This window comes from Arvicola amphibius, chromosome 2 (genome assembly GCF_903992535.2).
Source record: "Arvicola amphibius chromosome 2, mArvAmp1.2, whole genome shotgun sequence".
Classification (NCBI taxonomy): Eukaryota; Metazoa; Chordata; class Mammalia; order Rodentia; family Cricetidae; genus Arvicola; species Arvicola amphibius.
This window is the reverse complement of record NC_052048.2, coordinates 138,876,376-138,891,662: the sequence shown is the minus strand read 5'-3', so window position 1 is coordinate 138,891,662 and position 15,287 is coordinate 138,876,376. Positions and strand designations below refer to the sequence as shown.

The 15,287-nt window shown below is 43.1% G+C and overlaps 1 protein-coding gene across 1 annotated transcript in view; it reads left to right on the top strand.

Annotated features, from left to right (window-relative positions):
- Positions 1-15,287, top strand: part of Creb5 (cAMP responsive element binding protein 5) — a 396,935-nt gene that overhangs the window by 83,569 nt on the left and 298,079 nt on the right. Inside the window, exon 3 of the mRNA XM_038320106.1 lies at positions 3,792-3,885. Coding sequence (XP_038176034.1) covers positions 3,792-3,885 — 94 coding nt within the window. The remainder of the gene's footprint in view (positions 1-3,791; positions 3,886-15,287) is intronic.

The following is a 15,287-nucleotide window of genomic DNA, read 5'->3' as shown; positions in this document are numbered from 1 at the left end:
AGTGGGTGGCAAAGGAGCCGAAGTGATGGCACAGAGGAGCCTTTCAGTTCCAGGAGGCAGTGCCAAAACACAGTGATCTAATGGTGGCCTGTGAGGGAGGCAGATTTGCTAAGGCTAAAGGATAGCCAGGGTGAGTGTTGTCAAGAGTGAGAAGGCAACCAGAGGGCAGGAGCGCTGCCAAGGAGACAGAGAGTGCAGAGCATCCCGTGGGGCAGTGGGCATCCTCAGTGAGTATGAGCCAAGAGGGGACAGAGGGAGAGTCTGCCAAGTCGCATGCAAAGTTTGACGGCACTGAGTGTGATTGACATTTGGGGTTTATTGTGTGTGTGGCACTGGGAATCTGAACCCAGGACCTCACATATCCTAGGCAAGTACTTTATCACAGCCTCATGCCATGAGTTCTTAAGCAGGCCCTGCTTGAATGCCCTTGAATGTTTTGTTGAGGAGAGAGCTATGGTATTTCTTTAACAAGGCTAAGTGGACTATGGGGAATGTTGGCTAGACGTGAGCAATTAGGATTTATGTAGGATCTTGATTTTAAGGGGACAGTCTCCAGCTTCCTCCACAGCTTTGGATGTGTGATGTACCTGTGAGTCCATTTCGTCTTTGTATGGCAGTGTTTCTCTTATCTTGACAAGCTGCTGTAAGACTACGCCCATCTTTCAGCTGAATGAAAATGCAGCCATCGGCCAGTCGTTCCGGGCATCCCCGCCGGTGGAATCTTAGTAACTCATGGACAAGTCAACTGCTGTGATCGCAATACTTACCCTCATGCAGTCCCATAACCTGGGAACCTGCAGGGAAAATATTAGGGTCCTGCAAGATGGGTGAACAGAATTGTTAGTGTTGTCTTGGGGAGGCAGTGGAAGGCTGCTCTTCTCCCCTTTCTCTTCTTCAAGGGAAACTTTACTTGGTTGGGGATGGCCTCTGATTCCTAGAAGATCTTTTAGCATGTAATCTGAAAACATGATCTTTTTCTCAGAAGGAATGAGAACCAGCTTCCTAAGCTCTTTCTATTCTCTTGGAGCCCAGTGTCCCTACTCTCTTGGAGCCAGTGTCCCCACTCTCTTTTTATGCTCCACGTTGATTGTTGTTTTCAACTCTCATGTCTATTTTACCGTGCATCTCATTTGTTTATTGTTAGCTGTGACTTGTCTCATTCAGAAGGAAACGTTAGTCCATATGCAGCGCTATAGCTGTGGACCTGTAATCCCGGCACTCAGGAGGCTAAGCAGGAGGATTTTGGGTTCTCGGCCAGCCTGGGCTAAATAGTGATTCCTTGACTAAAAACAAAGAAATATGTGGTTAACTATTTCATTCTGGTTGTTGTATGGTGCTTACGTTAGCATTTAATAGTTTACAGTGTCAAAAAATGGCTTATTATGGACTGGAGAGCTTGTTCAGTGGTCAGGAGCAGGTAATGATGTCACAGAGGACCCCAACTTTGTTCCTTGCTCTCACTTCAGTCTGCACACAACCACTTATAATTACAAGTGCATCTGATGCCCTCTTCTGGCATTTGCGTGTGCCTGTACTCACCTGTCTGTACCCCTGCCACATCCACACCCTACATACACGCAAAACATTATTAAAAACCAACTTATTAAATCTGGAGAGGTAGTTAAGAGCACTGGCTGCCTTCTCAGAGGCCTGGGTCAGTTCATAACAACCATATCATGGCTCACAATCATCTGTAACTCCAGTTCTACAGGATACAATATCCTTTCCTGGCCTCTGTGGATTTTAGGTTCATCTATGGCTCACAGACATACATGCAGGCAAAACAATCAAGCACATAGAATAAAATAATGTTTTTAAAATGTCTTACTAACATGAAAGATATTACCATATTGTTTATATTACGTTAATTTCTCTCTCTCATTTTTACCAGTGTTTAATATTTGGTGTTAAGAAAATCATGAGAATAAACAATACAGAAGCAGAAATACCTGAGTTATATAGAGTGTATCTCTGTGTAACCGGAAGTTGGGTGCAAGTGCCACTCTTTGCAAACTCTTCAGAATATGAGCCAAGCATCAAGTATATAAGCGATGCTCACACAAAAGCCACTTTCAGAACCGTTCATAGGATTCAGCCTAGTGAACTCCCTTGGTCAAACACAAATCCATTCTCCTTGTAGAAAAACCTTCAGCTATGGTGTACAAACGTAATAGAGATTCGTATTGACCATCTTGAGTTCTGCAAGTTTCTTTTTAAGTTATCAAAGATTCAGAAATATTCATCAGGATGTATTATTTTCTTGTATTTATATTTGACTTTAACAAATCAAACTTTACTACATAAAAACTTCATTCAGTTAGTCCAGTCATTGCAAACATGCCCATCTGAGCCTGGCGAGGTTAGAGCCTGCTCAGTAAAGAATTACAGCCAAACCACAAAGCTCATTCCTCTTACTGTTGGCTACATTTTTATGGTAGAATGTTTAGGAAACACCTTTTTCTCCTTTAGGATACAACATAACGTTTGAGAGATTTAGAGTTACTGAGGGGCCACTATATCTGGTGTGAGTCACCTTGCCATCCCGCGAGTAGGGCAAGGTAAATAACAAGGGGGTTTTACACCAGAGACCGGACGCTTGCCCCTGGAAGATAGGCCATTTCCATTCATGATGCAGAGGACAGAGTCATTCATACAGCTCCACTCAACACAGGAGAGCCAGAAATGGCCCCAAATAATTGGGAGCAACATTTTTGGCAACCCTAACATCATTCCCTGAAAATTTCAAATAAATACAGGCTGACTACAGTATTCAGAGTATAGAACACCCCAAATAATTTGTCATGTTGCTATAAGATCATATGTAAAATTAAAAGAATTAGATAATATGTGGACTAGGCCTTCATAAACAGAAACATACTGTAAAGATGTCACGGTGTGCATTAGTAGATATATTTTAAAAATTAAGCATAGCATGGACTTCTTTCCCAAAGTCTGACATAAATCAAAATTCTTTCTATGTCATGCGTTTCTCTTATTTTTGCTTAATCTGTAGATAATGTCTAGCATACTTATCATGCCTTAGACTTAATTTTACACCCTTATGTAAAGCAGTAACTATCACAGAAAAGTTCCACATGGTTTTGCATAGTGCCAGTGCTACCAAACTATCCATCCATTTTCTCATTTTGGATGTTATGCTCTCTGCTGCCATTAGGTACACGGCAGGTCCACAATGCGTTTTCGATGCGGTTGTCTTTTCTTAAGCGACTTCCTAACAGAGCCAGGCTCTAGGGCACAGTGTGTCTTTTGGGTGTGTTGCTCCAGTACCTTCAGCCTGGCTCTTTTGCACCTTGTGTTTCACTATTTAGCAAAGGATAAGACAAAGTTCAAAGGCTTTGAACTTGAGAAGTTTTCTTCCCCCACATGGAAACCTCTGGCTGTCAAGAAACCCAGGGTTTCTGCAGTTCCCTGATAAGCCAGCCGGGCTTATGCAACAAGTAGAGGACTTTGGGGAAATTCTGGGGAACTGGAGAGTGACTAGAAGCAGAGCCCGCTTATCAGCCTCCCCCTGCAGCATAGGCAAGCCTTTCGGTAAACAAATAGACATGATAACCCACATGTTTGCATATAGCTGGGAGGACCCCGCCCCCGCCCCAATACCAGCACATGTGTGTAAATCAGTGTGGAACTGTGAGCTGTATTTGCTTGTGTGATAACAATTTTTTTGTCTTACCTATCTTGTTTCCGATTCTGAGTGTCTTTTTCACTGTGTTGTCATCTATGTGTTGCAAACTAAATGTCTCCTGTTCCTCTCTCTATTTCCCCAACAGCGTTTCCCGACAGAGGACCATCTCATGATTCATCGGCACAAGCATGAGATGACTTTGAAGTTTCCTTCAATAAAAACAGACAATATGCTCTCAGGTAAGAAAGCATCAGGCAAGGAAGGTTTGCAGGGTCAGATTAGCTCCACATAAAACCATAAGACACTCACGTTTTGGTGGCGTACAGCCCAGTGGCAAATCTGTATTTTGAAAGTATATATGTCTCATCTATAGCAGAACTATGATCAGTTAGAACCATTGATATCCAAATAATTGAACCACCCCCTCTTTTGGTGCATGCGTGTGTGCATGCGTGTGCGAAAGAGGGAGAGGGAGAGAGAGAGAAAGAGAGACGGGGGGTCTTAAGTAGCCCAGGCTGTCTTCAAACTTAATATGCAGCAAGGATGCCCTTGAACTCTTAATCTTTCTGCCTCCATCTCCATAATGCTAAGGTTATAGGTAAGGGAACTGATACAGCTTCTCATTTTTATATGTGGCACTGAAATTTGGCTCCATGTTACTTTAAAATTTATACCTTAGCTGCACAGGTGACAAATGTAAACTGAGTCTCTGCAATGGACTATTCTGAAGATATGTAAATGGATCGATTTCCTACCCCATGGCTATCAGAGGAGGCCTGCCTGTGAACACTTGGTTAAAATCAAGGCTCATCAGCGATAGACATCACATGAATGCTGTAGGGGCCAGTGCGGTGCGGCTGCAGTAGAAGGAGCCCAGGAGATGTTCCAAGAAGTTTAGTTTCCTTAAGAAATCACACTTGCCTCTTAACTGGGTGATTAGATGAGATCATGCATAAAAAAATTGCTCAGTGAATGGGAGCAAAATAAATAAGAATTAGTCCATCACCTAATTTCCATTCCTTCCCATGTTAAAGGGACATTAGAAAAATAATGGTATAGGAGTGAGGAACCTGGAAGCTAGTCTGGGCTCTGCCTTGACTCTACGACCTTGAAGAAATAATTAAACCTTCCTAGGTCTCAGTTCCTTTCTCCATCAGACGGGAATGATCCTATCTCTGCAGGGTATTTCACTAACTGAAGGGCCAGTGGAAGAGGTCAGAGTGTCTCACAGGCCCGAGCAGGGTGCCAGGTCATTTCCTTCTCACGAGAGCTATTTGACCTGCACCCGTCTCCCTGACGTGAAGAAGGAGGTGCCACTCCTCTGTCCACATTTTGATAGACCTCAGAAGGGAAACCCGTGGCTCATTTTGTCGCACCCACCGTTTCTAGGGATTGCATTGCCATGGCCACTAAACCCTATGCAAATTGACAGTTTATCACCATGAAGGCTACGGGGAAACTGGAGCAGCTATCCTGGAATCACCAGAGTTGTGCTGAGGGCCCTCCACCCTTACTGACTGTGCTGATACATAATGGGCTACTGCCTTCGTCGCCAGGCTGTGCCAGGCTGTGTGGAACCATAATAGCCACAAGCCACTAGAGGCCTGTTCTGGTGCCGTGCTCTGCGCTCAAGAGATTAGTTCAAAGTGGGCCTCTTCCTTTTTGTTTGTCACTGCCTGTCCCCACTCTCTACTCTTTACCTGTTTTTCTTTTCTTTTTTTTTCTTTTTTTTTAATGTTGTACTTTTTTTAAAATTTTTTTTCCAGTTTATTTATTTTTTATTAAAAATTGCCATCTCCTCCCCTCCTCCTCCCCTTTCCCTCCCCTCCCCTCCACCCACACCCCCACTCCCTCCCTCTTGAGGCCAAACAGCCATCAGGGTTCTCTACACTATGTTGAGTCCAAGGTCCTCCCAACTCCCCCCAGGTCCAGGAAGGTGAGCAACTAAACTGACAAGGCTCACACAGAGCCCGTCCATGTCGTAGAGTCCAAGCCCATCGCCATTGTCCTTGGCTCCTCGGTCAGCCTCCACCATCAGCCACCCTCAGAGAGTCCGATTTGGTCGCATGTTCCATCAGTCCCATTCCAAGTAGACTTGGTGGTCTCCCATTAGTTCTGTCCTGCCGTCTCAGTGGGTGAACGCATCCCTCATGGTTCTGACTTTCTTTCTCATGATCTCTCTCCATCCGCTCCTCATCAGAACTTTGGGAGCTCAGTCCGGTGCTCCAATGTGGGGCTCTGTCTCTATCTCCATCCATCGCCAGGTGAAGGTTAAGGCTCACAGTGAGCCCGTCCGTGCTGTAGAGTTCACATTCATTGCCGTTGTCCTTGGTTTCTCAGTCCTCCTCCACCGTCAGCCACATTCAGAGAGCCCGGTTTGATCCCCTGTTCCATCAGTTCCATTCCAACTGGACTTGGTGGTCTCCCGTTAGATCTGTCCCACCGTCTCAATGGGTAAACGCATTCCTCACGGTCCTGACTTCCTTGCTCATGATCTCCCTCCTTTTGCTCCTCATCGGGACCTTGGGAGCTCAGTCCGGTGCTCCTATGTGGGGCTCTGTCATTTTCTCCATCCAATGCCAGGTGAAGGTTCTATGGTGATATGCAAGATATTCATGAGTATGGCAATAGGATCTGGACATTTCTGGCACCCTCTCCTCAGCTGCCCAAGGACCTAGCTGGGGGCGTCTTCCTGGACACCTGGGAACCCCTCTAGAGTCAAGCCTCTGCCAACCCTAGAATGGCTCCCTTAAGTAAGATATATAATTCCTTGTTCCCATATCCACCCTTCCTATATCCCAACCATCCTATTCCCCCAAGCTCTTCCCATCCTCCACTTCACACTTTTCTCGCCCCATCCCCCCTCCCCCCATCCCACCCCACCCCTATGTTCCCATTTTTTGTCCGGCAATCTTGTCTACTTCCAGTATCCAGGAGGATAACTATATGTTTTTCTTTGGGTTCACCTTCTTATATAGCTTCTCTAGGATTTTTACGAATTATAGGCTCGATGTCCTTTATTTATGGCTAGAACCCAATTATGAGTGAGTACATCCCATGTTCATCTTTTTGGGCCTGGGTTACCTCACTCAGGATGGTGTTTTCTATTTCCCTCCATTTGCATGCAAAATTCAAGATGTCATTGTTTTTTACCGCTGAGTAGTATTCTAGCATGTATATATTCCACACTTTCTTCAACCATTCTTCCACTGAAGGGCATCTAGGTTGTTTCCAGGTTCTGGCTATTACAAATAATGCTGCTATAAACATAGTTGAACAGATGCTTTTGTAATATGATTGGGCATCTCTTGGGTAAATTCCCAAGAGTGGGATTGCTGGGTCCTGGGGTAGGTGGATCCCAAATTTCCTGAGAAACCTCCACACTGCTTTCCAAAGCGGTTGCACAAGTTTGCATTCCCACCAGCAATGGATGAGTGTACCCCTTACTCCACATCCTCTCCAGCAAAGGCTATCATTGGTGTTTTTGATTTTAGCCATTCTGACAGGTGTAAGATGGTATCTTAACGTTGTTTTGATTTGCATTTCCCTGATTGCTAAGGAGGTTGAGCATGCCCTTAAGTGTCTTTTGGCCATTCGAACTTCTTCTGTTGAGAATTCTCTGTTCAGTTCAGTGCCCCATTTTTTAATTGGGTTCATTAGCATTTTAAAGTCTAGTCTCTTGAGTTCCTTATATATTTTGGAGATCAGACCTTTGTCTGTTGTGGGGTTGGTGAAGATCTTTTCCCAGTCAGTAGGCTGCCTTTTTGTCTTAGTGACAGTGTCCTTTGCTTTACAGAAGCTGCTCAGCTTCAAGAGGTCCCATTTATTCAATGTTGCCCTTAATGTCTGTGCTGCTGGGGCTATACGTAGGAAGCGGTCTCCTGTGCCCAAATGTTGTAGAGTACTTCCCACTTTCTCCTCTAACAGGTTCAGTGTGTTCAGATTGATATTGAGGTCTTTAATCCATTTGGACTTGAGTTTTGTGCATGGTGATAGACACGGATCTACTTTCATTCTTCTACAGGTTGACATCCAGTTATGCCAGCACCATTTGTTGAAGATGCTTTCTTTCTTCCATTGTGTGCTTTTAGCTCCTTTATCAAAAATCAGGTGTTCATAGGTTTGTGGGTTAAGATCTGGGTCTTCTATTCGATTCCATTGGTCGACTTCTCTATTTTTATGCCAATACCAAGCTGTTTTCAATACTGTAGCTCTGTAATAGAGTTTGAAGTCAGGGATGGTAATGCCTCCAGAAGTTCCTTTTTCTTATGTTTTGTTTTGAATAAACAAACTGCTATTCAGGCACTGATTCTGCCTTTCACGAGTTTAAAGAGGTGTAGAACTCCCATGTGAAAGAGACAGAAGCCGAGAAGGCAGCTGCCTTGGATGCTGTCACTCACCGAAGTCTGCTAAGGTGCACAGGTTTCAGATGTGAGCATGAGCGCATACACAGTAATTCCCAATAGTTAAACCGATTGCCTCTTCCTTTATTTTCCCAAACTGGATCCCTAGAATAGGTTGCCTGGCAGAGCAGAAGGGCGGCATATTCAAGAGAAGTGAGTACGTAGACTACGTGGCTGCAATGGCAACCAGCAGCATGGGTGGTGTCTTTCAGGCAGGCTAGCCTGGCTCTGCAAAGAGTCTCATCTGAACAGCTGTAAAACATCAGTCTAAAATATGTGAACGCATGAATGATGGGGTGAGGCCCTTTGTCTATACTGCCTAAAAAGGGTTTCTGATTAATCTCCTGTCGTCTGCCCATTGTTTGTCTTGGGCCTTTGTTGGTTTGAGGCTCTTCCTGCCAATCATCAGTAGACCAGGTGAAAAAGAGTTGAGAGCCTAGAAGCCTAATTTTTATTATTGTGAAATTTGTCATGGAGAAAGGGAGAAAGAGGTGAGCACAAAGGAAACAGCTTGAGTAAGGCAGTGGCCCACTTTATTTGATCCCCCTCTTTGTGTTGAAGTCAGTATGGAATGATTTCATACTCCAGCGAAGTGCTCCCTTCAAAACATGTTTCTCCCTTTGCATGCTCATAGATTCGTGGAGCTTTCTAGAATAGAGAGCTGTCCAGTTTGTGCAGAGAGTTAATGCTGGCTGTGTGTTGCATTCTGTCCACAGTGTACTGAAATAGCCTTTCTGTTACATATTTGGACGTTACTGCTTTTGTTCCTGGAAGTGACTAAGTTGTATATTTATCAAAAAAAATCTAAATTTATATAATTAAGGGTTTAGCATATTTATATATATTTCTTTATAAATTTGACTGAACTCTTACAGTCTCTAGCTTGACTTGTTTCAATTCATTGAAAACTCCCCTTGTCACTAAAATTTGTTGGTTAAAATATTATTTGCCTTAAGTCTGTTTTGTGTCTCATCATGAAGATGATAATATAAATCAAATAGCAAATGAGCATTAAGCACAACTCTCCAAATTCTTCTTGATCCATTTTCAAACAGTATTTAATTGTGCAAAATTACATTTCAAATGAAATGGGACTTGTCACATGGTATGAAGAGAAAATGTGTTAGGTATCCATTTGTATGGCTGGTGTTCAGATGTCTCGTTAGTCTCTACTTTGGAGCACTGCTATATCTTTCACCGTTTGCAGCTATCATGCTAAAGGAGGTGGTACATTGCCACAGATGTGCACTTCAAGAATAAGCTTCCGGAGATGGGTAGACAGCGCAGAGCTAGAATGCTTGCCTAGGATGTATAAAGCCCTAGCTAGGTTTGATCCTCCACTTTCTATCGAAGAATATTATCCAGGTAGGAAATACTTTGTTTTTCTGTAAGCTGTATTTTATATAGGTTGAGTAGAGTATATTTGAATGGGATATTCAGGAGAGATTGTCACTGATTCTTGCCATGCATTGGAGAGTGAATGCAGGTGACAGGTATTTAAATGAATCTGCTCTTCCGAATAGATTAGAAGCATAGACTCTCACTCTAAGTGGGTAGACAGGGAGAAGAGCAGGGTGGGGGTACTGGATTGGAGGTACAAAAGGATCCATACAGCCTTTCCAGCTAAGGTCTCTCATGCTTATCTGCTCTCTATGGTAATTTTCCCAAGTTCACTAATGATGGTGATCACAAGTCTTGGCTTTGAGTTGTCCTTGTTCAAATGCAATATAGCTTCAAGATGAGGGGAATTGTAATACAGCTTTTTTTTAAAGGTTTACTTTATATGTATGAGTATTCTTCTTGAATGTATGTTTATTCCTAGTGTCCATAGAGGTCAGAAGAGGACACTGGATCTGGAGTTACAGATGTTTATAAGCCACCATGTGGGTGCCTGTTACTGAACCCTGGTCTCTTGCAGCAGCAATAAGTGTTCTTAACTGTGGAGGCACCTCTCCAGTCTTGAGAGACAGAAGGTGTTAAGTGGACTCTGAGGAGAGAATCTGTAAAACACAATTTTCTTTCACATGCAGATAACAAAATTATTGGCCATTCCATACACAGACCCATTCAACTGGAAAATCCCAGTGTTATTACAGCAGAGATGATGAGGACGGACCATGGGGCTATTTAACTGGGCTATCATTGGGCACTCGGGGATTCTCATTTTGCCTGCCAAGCAGCTCCAGCACACTATTGTTTTTACAGGGTTCCAAGGTTCTACATATGAAAAATCAAATAGAAACCAGAAAGGGAATCAAAGCACCAAGGTGCAATGTTATTTATAGCCAAAAAATTGGATAATATTTCAAATGAGAGTTCAATTGGGGGAAGAACAAAAAGGATCTTTTGGAGAGGACTCCCCCACCATCTTCCTGTCATAAATCTCAGAGCCTGTAAGTCCAGTCTTTCCTGTGGAGACAGGGGGGCAGGACTGTCCTCCAAGTCAGGCCTTCATAAGCACACATATGTGTATGATGATAGATTTTGCTCTGTGAATAAGAAGATAAAATGGGAGAGTGTCATGGATCTTTCCCAAAAGCTTAACCCTACACCCTGGGTGGGAGGCCTGAGAGAGATTCATATGATGTGGTGCTTTGAATGTAATTGGCCCTCGTTGGCTCATTGGGAGCGGCACCATTAGGAGGTGTGGCCTTGATGGAGGAAGTGTGTCACTATGGGGCAGGGCTTTGAGGTTTCTCATGTTCAAGAGACTCCCAGTGTCTCAGTTCACTTCCTGATGCCTGTAGATCAAGATGGAGAACTCTCAGCTCCTTCTCCAGCACGCTGTCTGTCTGCACACCACCACGCTTCCTGGCAACATGATAATGGACTACATCTCTGAAACTGTAATTCAATACCAATTAAGTGCTTTTCTTTATAAGAATTGCTGTGGTCATGGTGTCTCTTCACAGCAATAGAAACCCTAACTAAGATACATGGGAACAGGCTTTCAAGTGGCTATCACCCCACAACCAGACACTGTGGCTCAGTTAATGAAGTTAGGACAGACACAGACAAGGTGTGAGAAGACTTCAACTGGCTGACCACCACTGTTTCCTCAACTATTCAGCAGCTACTAAGTGCCTATCAAGATCTTGCAGTACTCATGGCAAACATAGGGTGCATGGTATTTACTGTATTCAAGTAGCCTGTGAAGGACAATAGGTGATAATCAACTACTTAACAATCTACGTAAGTAAGTAAGGAGTGATAGCTTAGTGCCAGGTGTCGTGAAACGTGGCAATGTGGCAGCAACTATCCAGCAGGCCAGCTGAGCGTGTGTCCAGAAAATGTCAGTCTTTGTGCCGAGACCTGGTGACTATTAACATGGGCTCAGATGTCCTTTCTCCTGCCTTCAGAGTATGGTGGCAATGCGTGTGTGTAATCCCAGTGCTGAGGACACAAGGTCACAGGACAGATGTGGTGTAACCAGCTGTCACTGGAGTGGAGACACAGAAGGGAGTCAAACACTTCCTCCTCTCATATCCCTCCCCAGATTCTCGGCACTCCTCTTCTGGTGTAAATATGAGATAGTTACCGGGGGCTCAACCACATCTCCAAATAGTCCAGAATCAGCCTGTTTCTTATGTTAGGCTTACTTCTCATCATGAAGAAAGAAAAAAAAAGTGATTTAATGAAACAGAACATTTGTCTGCGAAGAGTTGATCATGATTACCCAAAGAGCCCCAAATCATTGCTCACGGCTCTTTGAAGAATACTCTACTCAATAATTCATGGGCATTTAAAGGAGTCTTCCAAAGGGAAGATGTCATATCGCTCCAAATCACTGTGAAAATAAGTTGAAAGTTAAAAAAAAGAAAATGATGGAGAAATACAGGTGTAAAACACACACACACACACAAACACACATGAAGGGCAATAAATCAAATGCCTGCAAGTATACCCCCCCAAAAGTATTAGTAATTTCTCACTACGTGAGTGGATCGAAGCCTATGGCACACAAGGTGACAAGGGCAGTCTGTGCCTGAAGACAGAACATTAGCAGTGAGAGCTAATCTGTGCGTGTCCAGTCTTCTTTAATCCTCATTGCCCCTTCTTTCATGTGATGAAATGGCCCTTTCCACATTCTTTGTCATTTTCTTGGTGCCTCTAGATTGTGAGTGACATGCTGAGTTTTGGTTCTACTCTACGCTAAATTTGGTTGTTAATCCAGGGACTACCTTTCCCTCTGTGGGCGCCAGAGCGCTCAGCCTTCAAGTGGCATGAATAGGGAAAGCGTAGGCGGAGATTCTAACACATGAGTGATTCAAGGACCACAGAGACGTGTTTGGAAGTCACACTGTCTCATTCACTGTGGTCGGTAGAAAACTGGTGGCTCTTGGCATTTATGGGGGCTGTCAGGTTCTCATCCATGTTTCCAGCGGGCCAAGAAATACAGACTTTTGAATCAGTCACAGGAATGAATCGAGGCCTTGTTCTGCAGAATTCTTTTTATATGAAAAATTTGTGCACACTCTGTTTCACCTGGAAGCCAGCTCCTTTGAAGAAAGCATATAGGAGAACTCATACAATTAAGGGCAAGTGGAAATGTAAGGTTTTAGCTTCCTCCATTCAGGACACGTTATGGCAATAAAATCACCTCCTATCTCTTGTTCCCTTGGCTGGCAGAGTCGTGATGTAAAGGTGTAAATAACCCTTGTGCCAGCTCCATGCCTCAAAGGCAAAGTGAACCCATGGCCCAATTGCTTTGGAGCGCTTGAGGTTCGTTCATTGCTGGTGGTGAATCTGTCTGGAAGATAAACTTGTTTAGTGTAAGTCAACTTTGAAGCTATATAGAGCTAATGAGCACTGGCTGCAGGAGAAGGCCACACCCATACATTTTCCCCTCAATTCACAGATAGTGGCAAGGCCATCTGGTCCACCAGTTCTTCATGCTGCCAATAAATGAATCAAGAGCATGACAATGTCCCATCTCTGCACAGGGTCACCACAGCCAGAATTATTTTTATGTATGCCACGACCATTCTCTAAAACTAGGTTCACTCTGCCTTGCCTTGTGATGGCACTGTCCCTGGGGAAGGAGGCAGAAGACAGCAATGCCAGGGTTGCTGATAGGTCCTCCTGCTCCTGTGGAGTCACGCTCAGAGGTACATAGGTTGCCAGAAAGAAGCCTTGCTGCACTCCATATAATGGCTCCTGGCCATTGCTCTTAAAAAGTCTGAAAGTTCATTTAATATAAACTCTCTGAAGCAGATCTTTATTAAAAGGCAGACAGTAGCTAAGTTAAAATATTTTAATAAACACATTGATGAAATTTCAAGAGAGAAATGTAGCTGTAAAAAGAAAAGAAATACATAAATTACCTTCCCTTTCAACTTTAATTCTTACTAAAAGAGATATACTAATTTTAATACTTTTTTGCTACTGATTTAGCCCAGATTTTCTTTTAAAAATTTGTTTGTTTTTTATGTATATGCTTGTATTCATATCTGTGCAGCATATATGGGCTTGGTATGTTTGGAGGCCTGCAGAGGGCCTCAGATCCCTGGAAATGGAGTCGTGGATGGTTGTGATCCACCATGTGGGTCCTGGGAATTGAAGCTAGACTTCTGGAAGAACAACCAGTGCTTTTAACCTCTGAACCATCTCTTCAGCCCCCTAAGCCACTTTCTTGAGAAATTCCATCAAGTCTCATTGTATTGTGCATAATTGTGTGTGTGTATGTTTGTGTGTGTGTGTGTATGTATGTATGTGTATGTATGTATGTATGTGTATAAAATTTCTGACTGGAATAGCCATGAGTTAAAAATAGCTACTGAAATGTTAAACTTTTATATGTATCTCTATTTAAATCACATGCAGGCAATGAGAGATTTGTATTATTGACAATCACTAATAATTTGGTACTAAATGCCGCAAACTTCCTTGATATCACCCTAGTCCTTTAGCTAGCGCATAGGTGATAAGAAGGGACTGTGTGGGTGCCTGGGTCAAGAAGACAGTGTTTCTCAGAGCCGGCATTCTTCTTCCAATAGGTCATCTCTCCTGTTCTCTGCACATCATTTTTTTAAATTGATGTTTCATCTTGCTTTTAATGGTTGAGGGAATGAAGCAGACAGATATGTGACTTAGACACAACTCTAGAACCAGATGGGGTAGCAATTTCTATAAGGCTTGTAAATTTAGCTCTGTGTGTGCTGTCTAGGTCCATCTTGTGGTGATCATACTTGCTGGGGATAATGTACTTAGTGGCTATAAACTGATGGGAGCTCAGAGAGAGAGAGAGAGAGTGAGCGAGAGAGGGAGAGAGAGAAAGAGAGAGACAGAACAATACATTGTGTGTGTGTTCATGTGCATGCAGAGGACAGAAGATATCCCAGGTGTCATTCTTCAAGCACTACTTTTTTCTGTTGTTTCTTTTTTGGTCTGGAACTTGCCAAGTAAGCTAGGCTAGCTGGAAGTCACCAAGCCTCAAGCATCCACTATATGTATTACATTCTCATTGCTGGGATTACAAGCATGTACTACCATGCCTGGCTCTTTTACAGGGTACTACCATACTACAGACTGAGTTTAGGTTCTCAAGGGAAGCACTTGAATGGCAGATCTGTCTTTCCAGCTCCTTGTGGGAACTTGTGAACTCCTTTTAAAAATAGTGTTAGGTAGGTACTTATTGACTGTCCTACTGATAACGTCCACAGAACTTCCTCTGCGTAACTGGTGGCTAAATTTCTAGATCATAAGGTCAAGTTTGCAGAACGCTTTCTTGTAAGGCAGATAACAGAGTCTTAACATTGCAAAGCTCCTTGACTAGCTACCACAGGGATGGAGAGTCAGCGAGGACATACCCCTTTCTCAAGAAACATCTAGTAAAAGATCAAGATACTGGAATGTGATAAAGTACAAAGAAATTATTTTTATACCCCTTTGTCGCTAACATATAGAAAATTAATTGAAAAAATTTCATAGATACATACAAACTATACATATTCATAGGGTACTATATGATATTTCAATGCATGTACCTGATGTATATTGATCAGTCTAGGATAATTGGTCTACCATTACATTAAATGTTTATGCATTCTTTGTGTAGAAAATATTTTAAATCCTTTACCAACTATCATGTAGTATTTGGTTATTGCCATGCATAAACATTTTACTGTACTGTAGATTAGACATAATCACCTCTGTCCAACCACACCTCGTGCCCTTTTCGCAATCTCTGTCCTACCCCCCTCAGCCTCTGATAGCCAGTATTCTATCCTCTACTTGTA